This window comes from Ambystoma mexicanum, chromosome 12, assembly GCF_040938575.1.
Source record: "Ambystoma mexicanum isolate Mex_15411 chromosome 12, UKY_AmexF1_1, whole genome shotgun sequence".
Classification (NCBI taxonomy): domain Eukaryota; kingdom Metazoa; phylum Chordata; class Amphibia; order Caudata; family Ambystomatidae; genus Ambystoma; species Ambystoma mexicanum.
The window spans coordinates 1,041,161,713-1,041,178,712 of NC_090936.1; the positions used below are offsets into that span (position 1 = coordinate 1,041,161,713).

The 17,000-nt window shown below is 44.1% G+C and overlaps 1 protein-coding gene across 7 annotated transcripts in view; it reads left to right on the forward strand.

The window, feature by feature from the left end:
• Positions 1-17,000, forward strand: part of IMPDH1 (inosine monophosphate dehydrogenase 1) — a 971,605-nt gene that overhangs the window by 896,102 nt on the left and 58,503 nt on the right. For all 7 annotated transcript variants that reach the window (XM_069629569.1, XM_069629570.1, XM_069629571.1 and 4 more), the window contains one exon: positions 4,811-4,954. In XM_069629569.1, coding sequence (XP_069485670.1) covers positions 4,811-4,954 — 144 coding nt within the window. The remainder of the gene's footprint in view (positions 1-4,810; positions 4,955-17,000) is intronic.

A 17,000-nucleotide genomic window follows, 5' to 3' on the forward strand; every position in this document is an offset into this window, starting at 1 on the left:
TCAAATCACATTAAAAATACATGAGAGAGTGGGAAAAGGGTCTCACTCTCTCCAGGTTAAAAATGTAAGTGCTCAAAATCCAGCAAAGATAAAGATACTGGGGAGGGTCTCTAAGATGGAGAATTTCTGAGAATTCTCCCTAACGCACAGGAATCACATAACGCAACACATGAGTGAAAAAGGGCTCATTCACTCCAGGGTTAAAATTAAAAAGCCCTAAAGTTCAGCAAAAGAGCTGGGGGTCGCTAAGGTTGAAGGGAATTAGCATAGAAATTAGAATTCTTCCTAAGATAAGGAGGGCGGTCCTTTACAATCTAAACAAGACAAAACCGCCAAGAAAAACAGACCAGCTGTTTGTCCATAGCACCGATCAGGGAAGTGATCACGTTTCAAAGAACGCCATCTCCAGATGCATAGTGAAATGCATACAGCTCTATTTCCTATCAAACAAAACTCTGCCTTTCTCACCAAGAGCTCACCCTACCAGAGGTAAAGGAGCGATCTTGGCCTTTATCGCAAACATCCCACTGGATGCCATTTGCAAATGGCTACTTGGAGCTCTATTCATACTTTAACTCAGCACTACTGCATTGACGCACATTCTAAAGCAGATTCACAGGTGGGACAAGCAGTACTAAAAGATCTATTTGCTGCTGTACCTTTTCACAACCCACCACCTTCTCCAGATACTGCTCGCTCATCTATGCATAGCATGTGATCTAAGCAAATTCCACAAGCCTTGGAAGGGATACATTACTCACCGTAATCGTATTTCCGATGCTTGTATCTGCTTTGATTCTCATGCGCCCACCCTTCCTTCCCTGTGGAGTAGAAGGCGCATATATGTTCTCTGCCTTTATCTGGTATCTGCTTTATTACATCTGTACTTGCGCTACCCTTATGCTGCCTCATGTCAGAAACAAAACCATCTGAGGGACCTCAATGCGTGAAGGACCATGGGTACAGTCGATGTCACACTAGACCTAGTATTACTGGAATACCCTGTCGACGTCCCTTTTTGAGTTTCTAAAACAAAAGTAAGACTCCAAAGCTACCACTAGTTGTCGGCCTATGCATAGCATGTGAATCTAAGCAGTTGCTGGGATTTGGGAGTCTTTGGAGATTAGTTTATTACCCTCTGCCCCAGCATATGGATCCTGCAATTATTCTGCACAAGTCTGTGTTCAACTACATGGATTGCAAGTAAAAACATTGTGCAGATTTGACGGAAATGTTCAGACGAGTAATGTCGTTCTCAGAAGTTAGTGACTAATTTGTGCTGTCTTTTTCAGTTGCTTTAAAAATTGATACTTTCCCACAAATTCGTCACTTTGAAGACATGTGCAATTGGTCATGCTTGAGAATCTGAAAAATTATACTGCGAGTAAGTGAAAGTGAAATGGGTGTACTTCATATTTAGATGTTGCTTTTTATTCTGAATTCAATTCTTGTTTTTTTATTCCTGTAATCCTTCTCCTTGGATATTCTACATATCCTGGATTTTTTGTGTTTTCCAAGTGATCATCAATTTAATTTTTGTTTCATGGAATGCAACAAATTAAAACAAAGGTGGCAATTAAATGTATCTCGGCTGGGAAACAAGTCGAGAAACCGAGTTAATTCAAGTGTTATTTCACGGAATATTCAAGAACAAAGATTGGAGTTTTGGACCAAGGCTGATCAAAAATAGCTCCTATTCTTTGTGGTTCGGAGATCTAGATCTTCTTGCGATTCCGATGCTCAGGTTTGATAAACAATCCCTCCTAGTGATTATTGGGAACGGGAAAAGATAGCAGTCTGACTTGTGGGTTTTTGCTTGTCCATATTCAGTCGGGGAATACAACAAGCCTACCGGTTTCAGTGGAAAAAAGATTGGAAACCACTCATCAGGGCTAGGATAGACCAGCAATAAGGTAGTGTGTGGTCTGTTTAATTTTTATAGTAGTGGTGAATCTAGATTGTCAATAGGACTCCACCCTGTATAATAAAGAGCGGGACATGGGTAAGGGGGAGGACAAAGATAAGACTCTGTTAGAAACACGTCCTGATGGTCCCAAACACCATGGAAAACCATGGTTCTATCTCTTACCCATACATGGTGGATTCTCCCATGTAGAAAGGTCCTAGATTGGCACACGCATGGTTATTGCTGGATTCCTTGTTCAATGTCGTGTACACTGTTGTGCATTCCTTAGGGACCTACAGAGAAAAGATGATTTCTAGAAGTTCCCAGGAGAAGTGTTTAGGAATAAAGCAGCATGCTGTCCGGCACTCGACGTCCGTCTCAAAGTTTAAAACAGGGCTAGCTAATAATTTGGGAAAGGTCAACTCAGGAACAAGTTTGGCCTTGTAGTACACATTATGACAGAAGAGGCTGTCCCAGAAGTTTCATTTATTACCAGTAGTGCGAGCTACATATAGATCCAGTTCCCTGTGGTACCCTCTTTTTTTTGTATGGAGTGGTATAGACCCAGCAAAGTTGGGTATAAACCCAGAAACATGAGCTGCCAAACAGTTGGAGCTCCGGCATGGTATGCTCCTCACGTTACTCACGCTAAAAATATATATGTAGTCTAATTACTTAAACATCCCACTTGGTTGACTTGGAGATTAGGCTAGTAGTTCTAATGTAGTGACTACATCTAGCTGTTCGTAGTGCACGCTTCCCGCTCAAGAGGCTAAAAAAAGGGGGCTAGCGCACCGCGCTTACCTTTGGAATATTCGAGGTTGCACCTCGTCTTGCTGCCGGAAGAGCTTCTGGTAGAATGTCGAAATCCTTAACGCAGTGCGTATCTATTAGTTCACCATCACGTGTGAGGTCACATGTCGGCCGCGATGCCAGGGGCATGGACACTGTAGAGGGAGAAACTAACCGTATCGTTGGATGGACGGAGGGGGGGGGGCAGCCAGCCATCTTGATGTGGTGCCTCAAGGCTTTAGTGTATATCAATGAGACTGCTATAATGAGTTGTCAATGCTGGGTGTGTGGTCGTATGAATCAGTGACTTTGGAGTACCTGTGCTTCTTATGGGTTTATGCTGTTTGGCGGTCACGTGTCATATTATGTAAAGTACTGTGTTGTCCGCATGGTAGCCGCACAGGGGGACAGAAGTTTACTGGGGATGTCTATATTGGCCCTATTGGTCCTATATTGGCTGGGAGGTGTGAAGAACATTTTCTTCTGAGGTAAACGTGCGATAGCCCCCTTTTTTAGCCTCTTGAGCGGGAAGCGTGCACTACGAACAGCTAGATGTAGTCACTATGTTAGAACTAATAGCCTAATTCTAAGTCAACCAAGTGGGATGTTTAAGTAATTATAGACTACATATATATTTTTAGCGTAACGATGAGAGGAGCATACCATGCCGGAGCTCCGACTGTGTTTGGCAGCTCATGTTGCTGGGTTTATACCACTCCATAAAAAAGAGGGGACCACAGGGAACTGGATCTAAATGCAGCCCGCACTACTTGTAGTAAATTAAACGTCTGGGACATCCCCTTCTGTCATGTGTACTGTAGGGCCAAACTTGTTCCCGGGTTGACCTTTCCCAAATTATTAGCTAGCCCAGTTTTAAACTTTTAGAGACTGATATTGCGTGCCGGATGGCATGCTGCTTTATTCCTAAACACTTCTCCTGGGAATTTATAGAAATCATGTTTTCTCTGTAGGTCCCTAAGGCATGCACGACTGTACACGACATGGAACAAGGAATCCAGCAATAACCATGCATGTGTCAATCTAGGACCTTTCTACATGGGAGAATCCACCATGTATGGGTAAGACGGAGATAGAACCATGGTTTTCCATGCGGTTTGGGACCATCAGGACATGTTTCTAACAGAGTCGTATGTTTGTCTTCCCCCTTTACCCATGTCCTGCTCTTTTTATTATACAGGGTGGACTCCTATTGACAATCTAGATTCACCTCTACTATAAAAATTAAACCGACCACACACACTACCTAGTGCTGGTCTATCCTAGCCCTGATGAAAGTGGTTTCCAATCTTTTTCCACTGAAACCGGTAGGCTTGTTGTATGCCCTGACTGTGAATATGAACAAGCAAAAACCCACAGGTCAGGCTGCAATCTCTTCCCGTTCCTAATAATCACTAGGAGGGATTGTGTATCAAACCTGAGGATCAGAATCTCAAGAAGATATAGTTGTCCGAACCACAAAGAATAGCTGTTTTTGATCCGCTTTGGTCCAAAACACCAATCTTTGTTCTTGAATATTACGTGAAATAACAAACGTGAATTAACTGTTTCTCGACTTATTTGTTTCCCAGCCAAGATGCATTTCATTACCACCTTTGTTTTAATTTTTTGCATTCCACAAAACCAAAATAAAATTGATCACTTGGAAAACACGAAAAATCCAGGATATGTAGAATATCCAAGGGGAAGGATTACAGGAATACAAAAACCAGGATTGAATTCCAAATAAAAAGCAATATCTAAATAGAATTGACTTGAATCAAATTGTGCTATAACTATTAAGGGAAGATTCGAGTACTAGATCCCTGATTTGGTTCTATATTTGTGGATACCTGTACTTCAGACTAGCAATGGACTGCCAGAAGCCACCAAAAAACTGCACAAGATAAATGATTGGATGATGCAAGAAACAAACGCACCAAAATACGACTGCCAAGTCATAAGATTAGTAGGCATTCTGCATGTTGTCCTTGGGTCTGTGATAATCGTTACTAGTGAATGTCAAAAAGTTGGTATTCATTTCCACAGAGTGAAAGGTTACAAATGTGGACATGCTGTGCTTTATGCAAACCATAACTTCCTTTTTGCTTACAGTGAAGGGGATAAAGTCAGAGTGGCCCAGGGTGTCTCTGGATCTATTCAAGATAAGGGCTCAATCCAGAAGTTTGCCCCTTACCTGATAGCAGGCATTCAGCATGGCTGCCAAGACATTGGTGCCAAGAGTCTCTCCATCTTACGGTAGGCAGCTAATCTTTACTTAATTTAACTTGCCCTTTTGTTAATTTGTATTTTGTTTATTTGTATTCAATCCTAATAGGTGGTTTCCCACTAACCCAACAGATTCTAAATGGCGTGAATGTTTTTTTTAACTTTGAACTGTAGACTAACTGTCAAAATATTCATACACAAGTCCAATTTTGATGTGCAAGTCTAGTTCTGATAGTACCTGTTCTGCTAGGTTTTGTAGAAATTGGCTTGACTTTTCTGGAGGACAGTCCCTCAAGCATATCTGATAAATGCTATGTGGGAGGACATACTTGTTAGGGAGTTTTACTAAAGTCCACCTATGGTAGCACTGTAGAAGACTCTCCTTTTTAGAGTACAAGGCTTAAATTCTTAGTTTTAGGCCTGAACTAGCCAAAATGTTTGGCAGCTATTGCTGAGCAGGCAGGCTTGGTCTAGGAGGGAGAAGGGCTGAAGTAGAGTACAAAGACCTTCGAGCACACAGATACTTGCACACTTGCAGTTATATAAATGGGGTTCTTTATTAAACATACTAGGTATAATAACTACACTTTTTAATTCAGGTAAGAACGTTTATACATGTATACAGTAAGATTTCTGCAGTTGTAATTAAGTTAGAATTCAGGTAAGGGAAAGAGTTTCTTAAGGTTAGCACAAGTATTAATCAACCATCACAGAAGGATAATATTGGTAGGTAAAATAACTTTGTACACCCTCCTAGAATAGTTTGAAGCAGTTCAAGGTAAGTGAAAGCACTTGGTAATTGTTGGGTAAGATCAGCTTTATGAGAGCGGTTTTCGAGATATTGGGCCTCATTACAAGTCCGGCGTTAACCGTGCCGGTAAAACCGGTAGGCTGCTGCCGGACTTGTGTGGTTTTACTGGCGCTGTATTTGCTGGAATTACCAGGGCATTACAGCCCCGGTAGTCCAGTAATTCCGGCTCTGGCATTCCGTTACTTACTCACCATTCCCGTGGAGTCCCATAGGACGTCACGGGGATGGGGACTGTGGAAACACTGGCACCATGCGGTAATGCAGCCGGTGGTGTTAAGCCTGCCAGGTCAGAGCTGGCGGGTGACGCACCACACGGCCACAGAACGTGTAGTTAGCCAGTCAGTGCCGGGGCGGTTTTACCAGCACTGTTAAATCCGGACAGGCTAACTTGTGGTGATGCCCAAAATCTCCTTCTCTGACAATTGCTAGGGAAACAGTTTGTTTTCCTGTGGTTCAGTTTTGTTCAGGGAGTACATTACCGTCCTCCTTACATCTAGAGTATGGAGGCTATTTTCTGCTGAATTTGTAGAATGTTGGGGGAAAAAAGCTGGAAGTTCAATGGACTGATTAACCTGGAACCTTTATATGAAATTAGGTGAAAACCTAGGGTGGTCTTGGGTAAAAATCAGTGCAGTCCAACTGGTGTGGGACTACACAAGACTTATCTCCTTGGTATCAGGTAAACTGCCTATTGGTATAGGCCTGTACTACACAAGTTGGCAGTGTGACTGAGCAGCCAGGCTTATTTTAAGAGGGGTAATGTGAGCTGTAGAGCTGTGCAATAAAACCAGTAAATAAAAGTATCCAATTAAACACTTACATACTTGTTATATAATATTTATTTATACAGATATTTACAGCATTCTTTAAAAAGCAGTAATTGGCCGTAACATTAATCCCAAGTTGGGATTCCATTCAAAAAGTGAGCAATAAAGCAGGTGAGCAATTCATTCATATGATGCACATATTCCAGCACCCGGCGGTGACGTCATTTGAGATCAGTATAGCATTCATATAGCATCACCTTTACAATGTGAAGATACCGGTTTGGTCCGCAATACAAATAAAATAAACAATATTGTGTTTTTCAGGGAGGAAAGGTTAGGTTAAAACAGATAGGTTAGATTCTCCCAAAGGGATGCAGGCAGTCCATTATCCCAGCATTAAAGTGTTCAACATTTAAGATCTGCAAGGGAACACGTACTGCCAAGGTCAATGGACAGTCTGCCAAAGGCAAACTACACAAAGGACTCAAACCTGAGGCAAACAGAGTAAAAGCTCAGAAGAAAGTAACTAAAATAAAATAGCGAAAAGGAACACCGGGTCCATTTTGGGAAAATGGTCCCCCTTGTGTGCAGTACTGCAGCTGAGCTATCAGCCTGCAGTTACATGTCACTAGGTAGTAAAAAAAGAAACCACTGCCACCAGCCATTCAAGTGAGTAAGTGTAACAATGTTACATGAGGTATGGTTTAAAGGCATTACTAGGTAATTGCCCCCCTCCCATCACTCCACTTAGGGTGGTGTTTGCTGGACCCATAAAATAACTAAGTAAGACAGGGGTCATCTACTATTCTTGGACAGTAGTTCACCCAAGAAAAGGGGAGAATTCTTAGAAATGTGCCAATTCCTCTCTACCTTAGAGACCCCCAGCAACTTTGCTGGATTTTGAAGACTTGAACTTTTAACCTGGAGAGAGACCCTTTTTTCCCAATCTCTCGTGTTTTTAATGTGATTTGAACTCTGTTTCTTTTTGGTTGTGGGGTCTGACAAACTCCATAGGCATCATCTTTACATTGTCACACAGCACCTTCAGTGCAGTGGCACAGGGAAGTCTTTCAGATTTCCCAAAGGTTTTAATACCTTCTCTTGGATAAACTGTTTCCAAGAGCAGTGAAGTGAAATTGACTTTACTTGCCATTGTAACTTTCTAGACCCAGCACACAGTATCTTACAATAGAGTGCTGGAGGGGTTACTTAGTATCCCCTGTCTAGAGCCTCATGTAACATTTTTGTTACCCTTTCCTCACTGAATGGCGGGTGGCAGTGGTTTTGTTCGAACTACCATGGTTTGCAGCTACCGCGTGCTGTGTTCTTGGCTCCAGTAAAGCAACTGCGGGAGCCATCTTTTTCAAAATGGCGCAGAGCCATCTTTGACAAAATGGTCCCCAGTCTACTTTTTTCGCCATGTCTTTGTTGAAAGGCCCTTCTAGAGATTTTCTCTGCGCGCCAAACCAGGTTTGGTCTCTTTGTTCATTTCGCCTTTGGCAGTATTCAGGAGTGGAGCCAGCCTCTGGCTCCAGAGTGTCTGGGGTAGGCAGGAAGTGAGGGAGGTGCCCAAAACTCCCTCTGCTTAGTCTCCTGTGAGACCCAAATGCACTCTGGCGCCATTGGCTGGAATGCCCCTGCTGGGTGAGTGACAGCTAGGCTGGAATGAAAGGGAGAAAACTGCTTAAAAGGCGAGTATCTTGGACTGAAGGCAGTCGACCACTGGAACGAAAGAAACAAAGACGAGTTGGAAGAGGACGGCTGCTGCAACTCCTGGACCGTTGGTTTGCCCGGTGAAGCCCTGCTGCAGGTCCGAATTGCCAAGTTCATCTTGACAGAAGCCCCTTCAAGGACGACTTCTTCCTTTGAATTGGTGGGACCAATCAACTCGTTAGCCACCTGGCTACCATTCTCGAGGCTGGTTAGGATTAAACAGGGAGAGGGACACCAGCTTGTGTGCTTGAATTGCAGCTACTGGAACTGACTCCATTTTGTCAGCGTTTTCTGACGATCCCGTGCAGTGCAGGAGTCCCCCAACGTCCTCCCACTTGTCCCCACAACTGAGGTTCAGGAATAGTGAGATCTGCAGGAACTGCCAGGAACCAACATCTTCAGCTGTATCTTCTTCATTTTAAGGTACTGTGACAACCTGATTGCGAAAACGTACCTCTTGTGGTGAAAGTTCGCAGAACTTTCCCAACTTGCAGGCCTAACCAGTTTGTGACCCATCAAATGATTCTTTTTTGTACAAACTACTTCTGAGAACTTTGGCAAAGACTTTACGGTTTACTACAAGAACTGCTCTTTCCTATCCAAGACACTAGCCCATTGACTTTGGTCTAAGCCCATTGAACTGAATTGAATTGAGTCTTCTGGGAAACTGAAACTATTTGCACTGCATAAGAAAGTATTTGTGATCTATTAACTTGTGCCTTTGCCTTCACATTCAAAGTGACAAATGCCCTTTGGCTCTTATTTCAGGGGAGCTTAAATTGTTCAAAAACGTGTTGGTTTTGTGTTGAAGTATATTTGTGTATAATAAGTTGCCTACCTCTGGTGAATGGTTTCTTAATGATTGTGTAACAAATGTATCATTGTCTTACCAAGAAACCTTGTGTAAAGTGTCTACTTGAACCACTGTGATTGTAAGACCTCTGTGCAACTTGATTTACTCCTCACATTCCCTCTTGAGATGAGCCTGGCTGCTCAGCTCGCTACCACAAAACTGTAGTACAGACTTGTACCAAAGGTTGGTTTTGCTTACACCTGTAGTCCTAATTGTTTGTGGTGTCCCAGAGGGTACTGCATGCAATTCTGCCTAACATGATGCACTATTCTTAAAAGTATGGTTAACATATTTTCTTTAAACTGTTTTGCCATTCTAACAGAGTAGATGTGAAGGTATATTACTCTGCTATGATTAGGTTGTGCCTCTTTCCAAAAGTAATGTGCTCGCTTCACCAGATTATTCCTGCAGGATAATTGTATGAGCGGCCCCCAACTGGGGCTTGCTTCCCCTGGCTTGCTGATAGCCTGTCCAGAATACTTCTGTATTAGGTTGTTGCCTACTTAGAATAACGGAGTCATTCAGTACAGTGTTACATTGGCGTTTACTTTACCTGTGCTATCTAACCCAGAGTCTGTGGTTCTAACTCTCCCTTATAAGTCATACATCGGTTACTGGTATACCTGGGAAAGATCTAACCTGGACTCCTTGTGAGATTAAAAAAAGTATATGGGTTTTATTTACCTTGAGTTAGCTGTGTGCCATCCACAAATAAGATGGCAGAGGTACTGCTTCTTTCCATCTGTGTTCCACTGATCTCAAAATCACCTGTAATTGAATATTACATTCTTAGGTTTTACTCACTTAGTAGATCTGTTATCACAAAAGCAGTTGTAGGTTTTTACTGTACCTGGAATAAGTGTTCCCCTATTCACAAAAGTATATTGTCCAGTTGACTGTGATTTGTACTGAGTGTTACTGTACAACTGATAGGGTCTACTGTCCTTCAATTACTGAATGTAATTGGGAAATTAACCATTGGGGTTTTTACTCCACAATAATAGGTGTGACCTATACTGAAGTGTATGAAACGGTTTTGACTTCCCTAGAACTACTGTTGGGTGTTACTTTGGTCTGTGTACCTTCAAGGTAGTGTTTTTTTTAAATTGTGATTTCATGTGTTGGTACTTATTTCCCCTAGATTTATCTGGTCCTACCCGTATTGAAATAAATCATTTATTTTTTTACATACATAGTGTTTCGGTGTTTCATTGGAACATTTGTATTACAATTTCATTTGTAGTGATTCTACAGCCCTCTCACCTTCCTAAGATAAGCCTGGCTGCTATGTCTACGCTACCATGAACTCTGGTGGTACAGCCTTATACTAAGAGTGGAGTCTTGTACTGCCTCAGTTGGTTTTACTAAGCCTGACAGGGACACTGTGGACATTGATATATCACTGGTACATTTAGAGCAATACTGAGTTTAGTGTGAAAAGATAAATGTTAGAGGGAAGAAATGATGGTTAACATGTTTCTCAAACAGGTAAGTACTTTTGAACACCTCACTGCTATGTAGATGAACCCTTTACAGCTGCACAAGTTCAGAATGTGTGACTTTTTGGAGGGAAGATCAATAATCATAATAATTTGGATTTATATAGCGCTACAAACCCTCAGGTATCTGAGCGTTGCTTATTACCCACGGTGTGTGTGGTGCTCATTTATCGACCTCGGCAGGATGAAAGGCTGAGTTTGGACCAGCGGGATTCGAACCTTCGTCAACAGGCTCTTCACGGATATCAAAGCGAGCATTCTACTTGCTGTGCTATCTAACCAGCTATCAAAACAGTCAGAGGTTAGTCTTCAGGCAGACAGGACATCCAATGTTACTTGAGCAAAGTCTAGGGGAACTGGAGTCTTCTTGAAGGGAAGTAAAAATTCTTGCACAATGTTGGAGTTTTTGTTAAAAAGGAAATCCCTGTCGGGCCACAAGCTGGGAGACTAGGCAAAGCTGCAAGCAACTCTGCAAGAGGTAACCAAAGCAAGTCTAAACTGAGAGCTAGCAAGTTGCACAGCAAGAGGTAAGTACCCCCTTACTTTACAGTACCTTGGGTCTGAAGAAATTGGTGCCAGCTGGCTTCTGTTCCTGTTGTAGTCTGGCAGATCCTTTTGTTCCTGGGCCTCAGTCGTGGGGACAAGAGGGGACGCCTGGGCACTCCTGCGCTACGATTTGAAGGTCGGCAGCAGCAATGGGCAAAGTTCAGATCAGCTGCACGGTTTCAGCTTCTCGCAAAGAGCACAAACGAGGTTCTTGGACACCTTGTGGACTTTCTTCGCTTCTAAGGTCCAGCACTCTGTTGTGGTGGCTCAGGTTTGGTCAGTCCTGCTTCGTGCAAGTCCGGAGCACCTTCCTGCAGCTTGGTTCTGGCTTAAAAACGATGCACTCGGTTCTGGTTTTGTGTCCCTTGGCACTTGGTTCCTGCAGCAGCAATGGAAGCACAGCCATCGCAGAGGGGGTTTTCAGTCACGTTAATCTTGAGGTCGATTGGTCTCACCAACCCAACGGTCGTCCGTTCCGGGCTTCTCTATTTGATGTCAAAATGGGAGCTTCAGCACTGCAGCAGGGCTTCACCGGGCAAACCGGTCCAGGAGTTTCAGCAAGCGTCTCTTCCAGTTTCTTTCTTCGTTTCGAACAAGGGGACCAAACTTGGCTTGTTGCGCAGAGTAAATTTCAAGAATGACCTTTCCAACAAGAAATGGTGAAAAGAGACGACCAGGGCCATTTTAACAAAATGGGCACCAATTGGTGCAATACTGCAGCGGAGGATTCATCCTGCAGTAAAAACGCACAATGGTAGGAAAAATAAACCACTGCCACCAGCCATTAATTGTGGAAAGCGTAACATAAAAATGTTAAATGAGAAGATAGACAAAGGGGATACTAAGTAACCTCTCCAGCACCCTATTGTAAGAAAGTGTGCTGGGTCTATAAAGATACAAATGTAAGTAAAGTCAATGTAACTTCATTATTCTTGGAAACAGTAGTTTATCCAAGAGAAGGGGTTTAAACCTGAGCAGAAATCCAAAGGACTTCTGAGGGTGTTGTGTGTCACAATGTAAAAAGATGATGCCAGAAGAAACCGAGTTGAAATCAAATAAAATTGCATGAGAGTGTGGGCGAAAGGTTCTCGCTCTTTTCAGGTTTAGAAATCGAAAGTCCTAAAGTCCAACAAAAGAGCTGGCACTCTCTAAGGGTAAAGGCAATTGGCATAGGAATGAACTATCCCTAACAACTGCTGGGGTCTACTACCCCTATATTACTGAAAGTAATCTAAAAAGTAACTATTGGTTTGACTGCCCTACAAATCCTGTTAGGTTTTCCGAATTAGGTTATATGCTTTGGTCTGTGTACCTTCCAGCATAGTGTTGTGTTTTTATAATTGTCGTTGTTGGGGAGAATTCCCATTTCTCCAGCATGGGGACTGGTATGGATTCACATTCTCATGAATATTCCCTGTCAGTCCGTGAATCTTCGGTAAAGTTTCACTTTCACTTACAAACTGTCTTTCTCGTATAAGCCAATGACTGAGCTCTGGGTCATAATGCCCCCAGCCAATGACTGCCCTTTCCCTAAGCCCCTCCCCTGGCAGCCATCTTCAGATTTTTACTGCACCTCCAAGTGTTGGGAGTTCCTGTGTTCCACTCTCAGAGCTTGTTTGCATTTATCGTGCTTTTTTGCTATGAAATTCCCATTTTTTTTTTGTTCGATCGAGCCTCTGCTCCATCGTTTCTTTTTCATCCGTCTAACGGATCCATTTGTCAGAATCTCATCGCCCCGCAAGGGCAGAATCGTTTTTTTCGTCAAAGATTCCAGAAGGCCATTGGAGGAGGAGGACAGGGGTAGGGGGGGGCATCCCTCTTCAAGCTCTAGACCAGCTGCAGTTTGAGGAATGTGTTGGTGGACAAGCAGTCCCAGTGCCTTTGTCTTCACCTGACGCAAGTGCCCATCAAGGATTGGCACCGCAGATTGGCTGCGTGGCTCAACGCCAAGGCATCTACCACCTGTGGTTCACAGGGGCATGCCTCACCCAGATCCAGCCAGTCACAGCGTGCTTCTAAGCCCTTTGATGGTGCCCCATCTGTGGGGGCCCAAGACCAGGTCAAGCACTGAAAGTCTGTTTCCGTAGGGGTTGCTGCGCAAGCGGTCCCGCGACGAGCAGGGCACGCTAATATGCTCCATCCACCTCTGTCTCCAGGCATCGTGCCAGTTCTTCGTTGAAGTGAAAGTCAGCTACCCCAGGGAAGCTGCAGCAGAAACCGGATAAGGTCAAGCCACAGGGTGAGTGAGGTGTCTGACCTGCCCATGAAGGCCTAGGTGATCCGGACTAAATCGTCAACTCTCGAGTTGATGGCGGCCACCCTTTCGAAGACGAAAGGGGCTGACCCAGTCAGGTTGCCCCGATGGCAGCCAGAGTGGCTCTTCTTCCCATGCGGGAGGCTTTGGTCAAACTAGTAGGCAAGACCCTGGGGTGCACTAGGTCCCTGGCGCTCTCCAGAGGTTCAAGATTTGTGGCACTGGGCCATCGCCCAAGGGATGTTCCTCATTCCTTTTCACCTGGCGGGAGTCAAACACCATTGCAGACTCGCTCCGGGAACTACGCTCTTGCCAAGAGAGGGAGCTTCGTCTGGATCAAGTGGACAGTCTCTTCCTCAAGAGAGGCGGGCCCCGGATCGACCTGTTTGCGACAGTGATGAACTCCAAATGGCAGAGGTTCGCCAGCAGGTTCCACCAGCCGAAGAGCATGGGGGGGGGACGCCTACTCCTTCCCGTGGGAAGGCCTGTTCATGTACAAGTTTCCTCCATTGCCCCCCCCCCCCCTGCTGCGAGTCATCAATCGACTCAAACGGTGCAGGATGATCCTAGTCCCGGTGTGGCCGAGGCAGATTTGGTACCTGGACCATCTCAGCCTGTCGCTGTCACCACCAGTCAAGCTGCCGGTGATCGCGAATCTGCTAGCCAGAGGCACAATCCTACATCATGACCAGGGGTTGCTGAACCTGAAGGCTTTGCTCCTGCAGCATTAGTTTGGTGGGTACAAGCTTCTGGCGGACTGCAGGGAGGTCCTTGCCAGGGCCATATCGTTGTCGACTCTTCAGTGCTATGGGCACAAGTGGAAGCGCTTTGCGACGTTGTGCCGGACATAGAAGATGAACCCTCTGATGGTCACGGACCACAGGCCCTGCCATCCTTATTGTCTTTGACCAGGGCAGGGCTGGCTCACGCCTCCAAGGTGCATCTGGTGGCTATCTCCTGCTATACCAGGTGTTGGGCAGAATTGCAGGCAGTACCCTGTGGGAACACCACACGCAATTAGAACTACAGGTGTAAGCAAAAACCAACCTTTGGTATAAGTCTGTACCATACACTTTTTGGTTGCAAGCTGAGCAGCCAGGCTTATCCCAAGAGGGAATGTGAGCAGCAAAGGAAGTTGCACAGAAGTATCACAATCACAGTGGTTCAAGTAGACACTTGCACTCAAGGTTTCCTGGTAAAAAATACTTGTACATTTATTTATACAATCATTTAGAAAACATTCACTAGTAGAAATCAACTCAATATGAAACACCAATATTCTACAGTAACAAACTGAGTTGTAGGGACAGTTTGTGCTCCCCTGAAAAAGGAGCCAAATGGCACTTCAATTACTTTCAATAGGAGTAGAAAGACATACGTTTGTACAATGGATTAGAAAACACTTATTTTAGGTCATACAAAGGTTCAGTGTACCAGGAGGGTACGTTCAATTAAATGGGCCAGACCAAAGTTTAATAGTCTAGTGTTCTTGGATAGGACAGAACAGTTCTGGTAGCAAACGGAGAAGTCTTTGTAAGAGTTCTTAGAAGTAGTTTAGACTAAAAAGAATGATATGCTGGGTCACAAGCTGATTAGGCCTGTAAATTGGCAAAATTTCATGAACTTTCACTGCGAGAGTTAGGCCCTCTCAGCCGGATGGCACAGTACCTTAATGTGAAGCAAAAAGATGCAGCTGAAGACGTTTGTTCCTGCAGATCTCGCTGTTCCTGAGTCTGTCGTGGGGACAAGAGGGAGGACGTCGGGGGACTCCTGCACTGCATGGGATTGTTGTCGTCCGAGCAAACAAAATGGATTCACTTTGGTTCAATAGCTGTTGCTTCAAAACAGAAACTGGTTTCCCTCTCCCTGGCTAAACCTTAACCAGCAATCGATAATGGTATCCAGTGTCTTCTGAGCTAATTGGTCCCACCAACTCAAAGGAAGAAGTCCTCCTTGAAGGAGCTTCTGTCGAATTTATTACTACCATGGTCTAGCCCCGTGTGGGCGACCATGCATCAGTCTTAGACAATCTCCTAGGGGGGGTGTGGATCACTATGCCCCCCCTGCTTTCGTATCTCAGGGCCTTTGTGCACCGTTACTTCTAGATTACTCCTAACATACTCCTATGGACACAATAACATAAGACACAAAGAAAACACATGAATCGAATCAATTATAACAATAGAATACATTTATTTATGCACAGCAATGCATGATGCAAACACTACTAAAACTATGCAAATCTCGAATTTGCACCTTTGTACTTTTGGTGCAAATCTACCATGCAGTGTAATGATTATAAGCCTTACAGGCTTCTAATGCAAGCCTGTGATTCTAATGCAGCCTAATGCAAGCGTCGGCATTCCTCTCCAGTCCACACCATACTTCACCCTCACTCTATAAGACCATCCCTGTCTGATTTCCCATTCTCCAAACCCTAAAGCTTTGTGTGAGTGCCTGCCACAATCAATCAGTTTAGGCCATAAACCATACTTCCCATTTGAGCTTCCCATGGTCTCATCTTGAATGAGTCCCATCTCTCCCCTCTCCAGCTCAGCCAAGTCTGGTTACTCTAACTGCCTCAAACCTCTACCAAGCTCATCGATCTCTGCCAAGGCTGCATCAATTCCAACCAAACGTCCCTCTCTCTCATGCCAACCAGACGTCTCTCTCATCGAACTCAAATTCCATCTACATCTAGCACCATCCAGAACCAGCAACTCCCCTCTCCTCTGGTTATACTGTTCAATGGCATACTCATATCCATGGTTACATATCTCGAAGCTAAAATGCCTCTGTCTGTCAGCAAATTCTATATTTGAGCAGTGCCTAAAAGTTTGGTGCATGTTCTTTCACTCCGTGTTCTGGTCAATCACTGCGTGTTTGTCAATGTGACATTTCGGCCTATCTATCATGGCCTTCTGTCTGTGGTACCATCCTACCATCTATTTCTCCATTCATATCCATGAAATCCCTCTCTCCTTAAAGAACAAACCATCTCTCCTCTCCATGCAAAAGCACTCCCCTGTGGCGCTGCCTTGCCCCCACCTTTTCTCTCTGCGAACACCAGCCCAAGGCTGATTAGGCCTTCTTCTCCGTGTCTGTACTAAAGCAAAGGCGACCTCTTATCAACCAAACTGTTTACGAATTCCTTCTTCACGCTGTACCATAACAACTTCGCACAGAACCAAGTGGCGCTTCTGTGTGTCTCCATTCAGAAATGGCTTTATAATGCCATAGGCCTCATGCTTTCTATATTCTCGAATGTAGTGCCTATAAGATTTCATTCATACCAAGTACTATACTTAAAGCTCGATGCATATTCTAAGTGCACACTCAATGCGTACATAATACATATCTACATATGTCTCTACATGTCTCATGTATAACAATGTGTCTCTAAATGGGACTACATGGCTCTTCAAATATGACAGGGTGTCATTCTATAAGCAAATGGCTACATATATGACAGAATAATGTGGATAGTCTAATGATGCTACTTCATAATGTATAATGGATAACTAAACAGGATACAATGATGGAATGTTGGGTAATGATTCCATAACAGAGCAATGATGCCATAATGATGACACAGGCTTCTCCATACTATCAGGTTTTACAGAATGGAGTTCT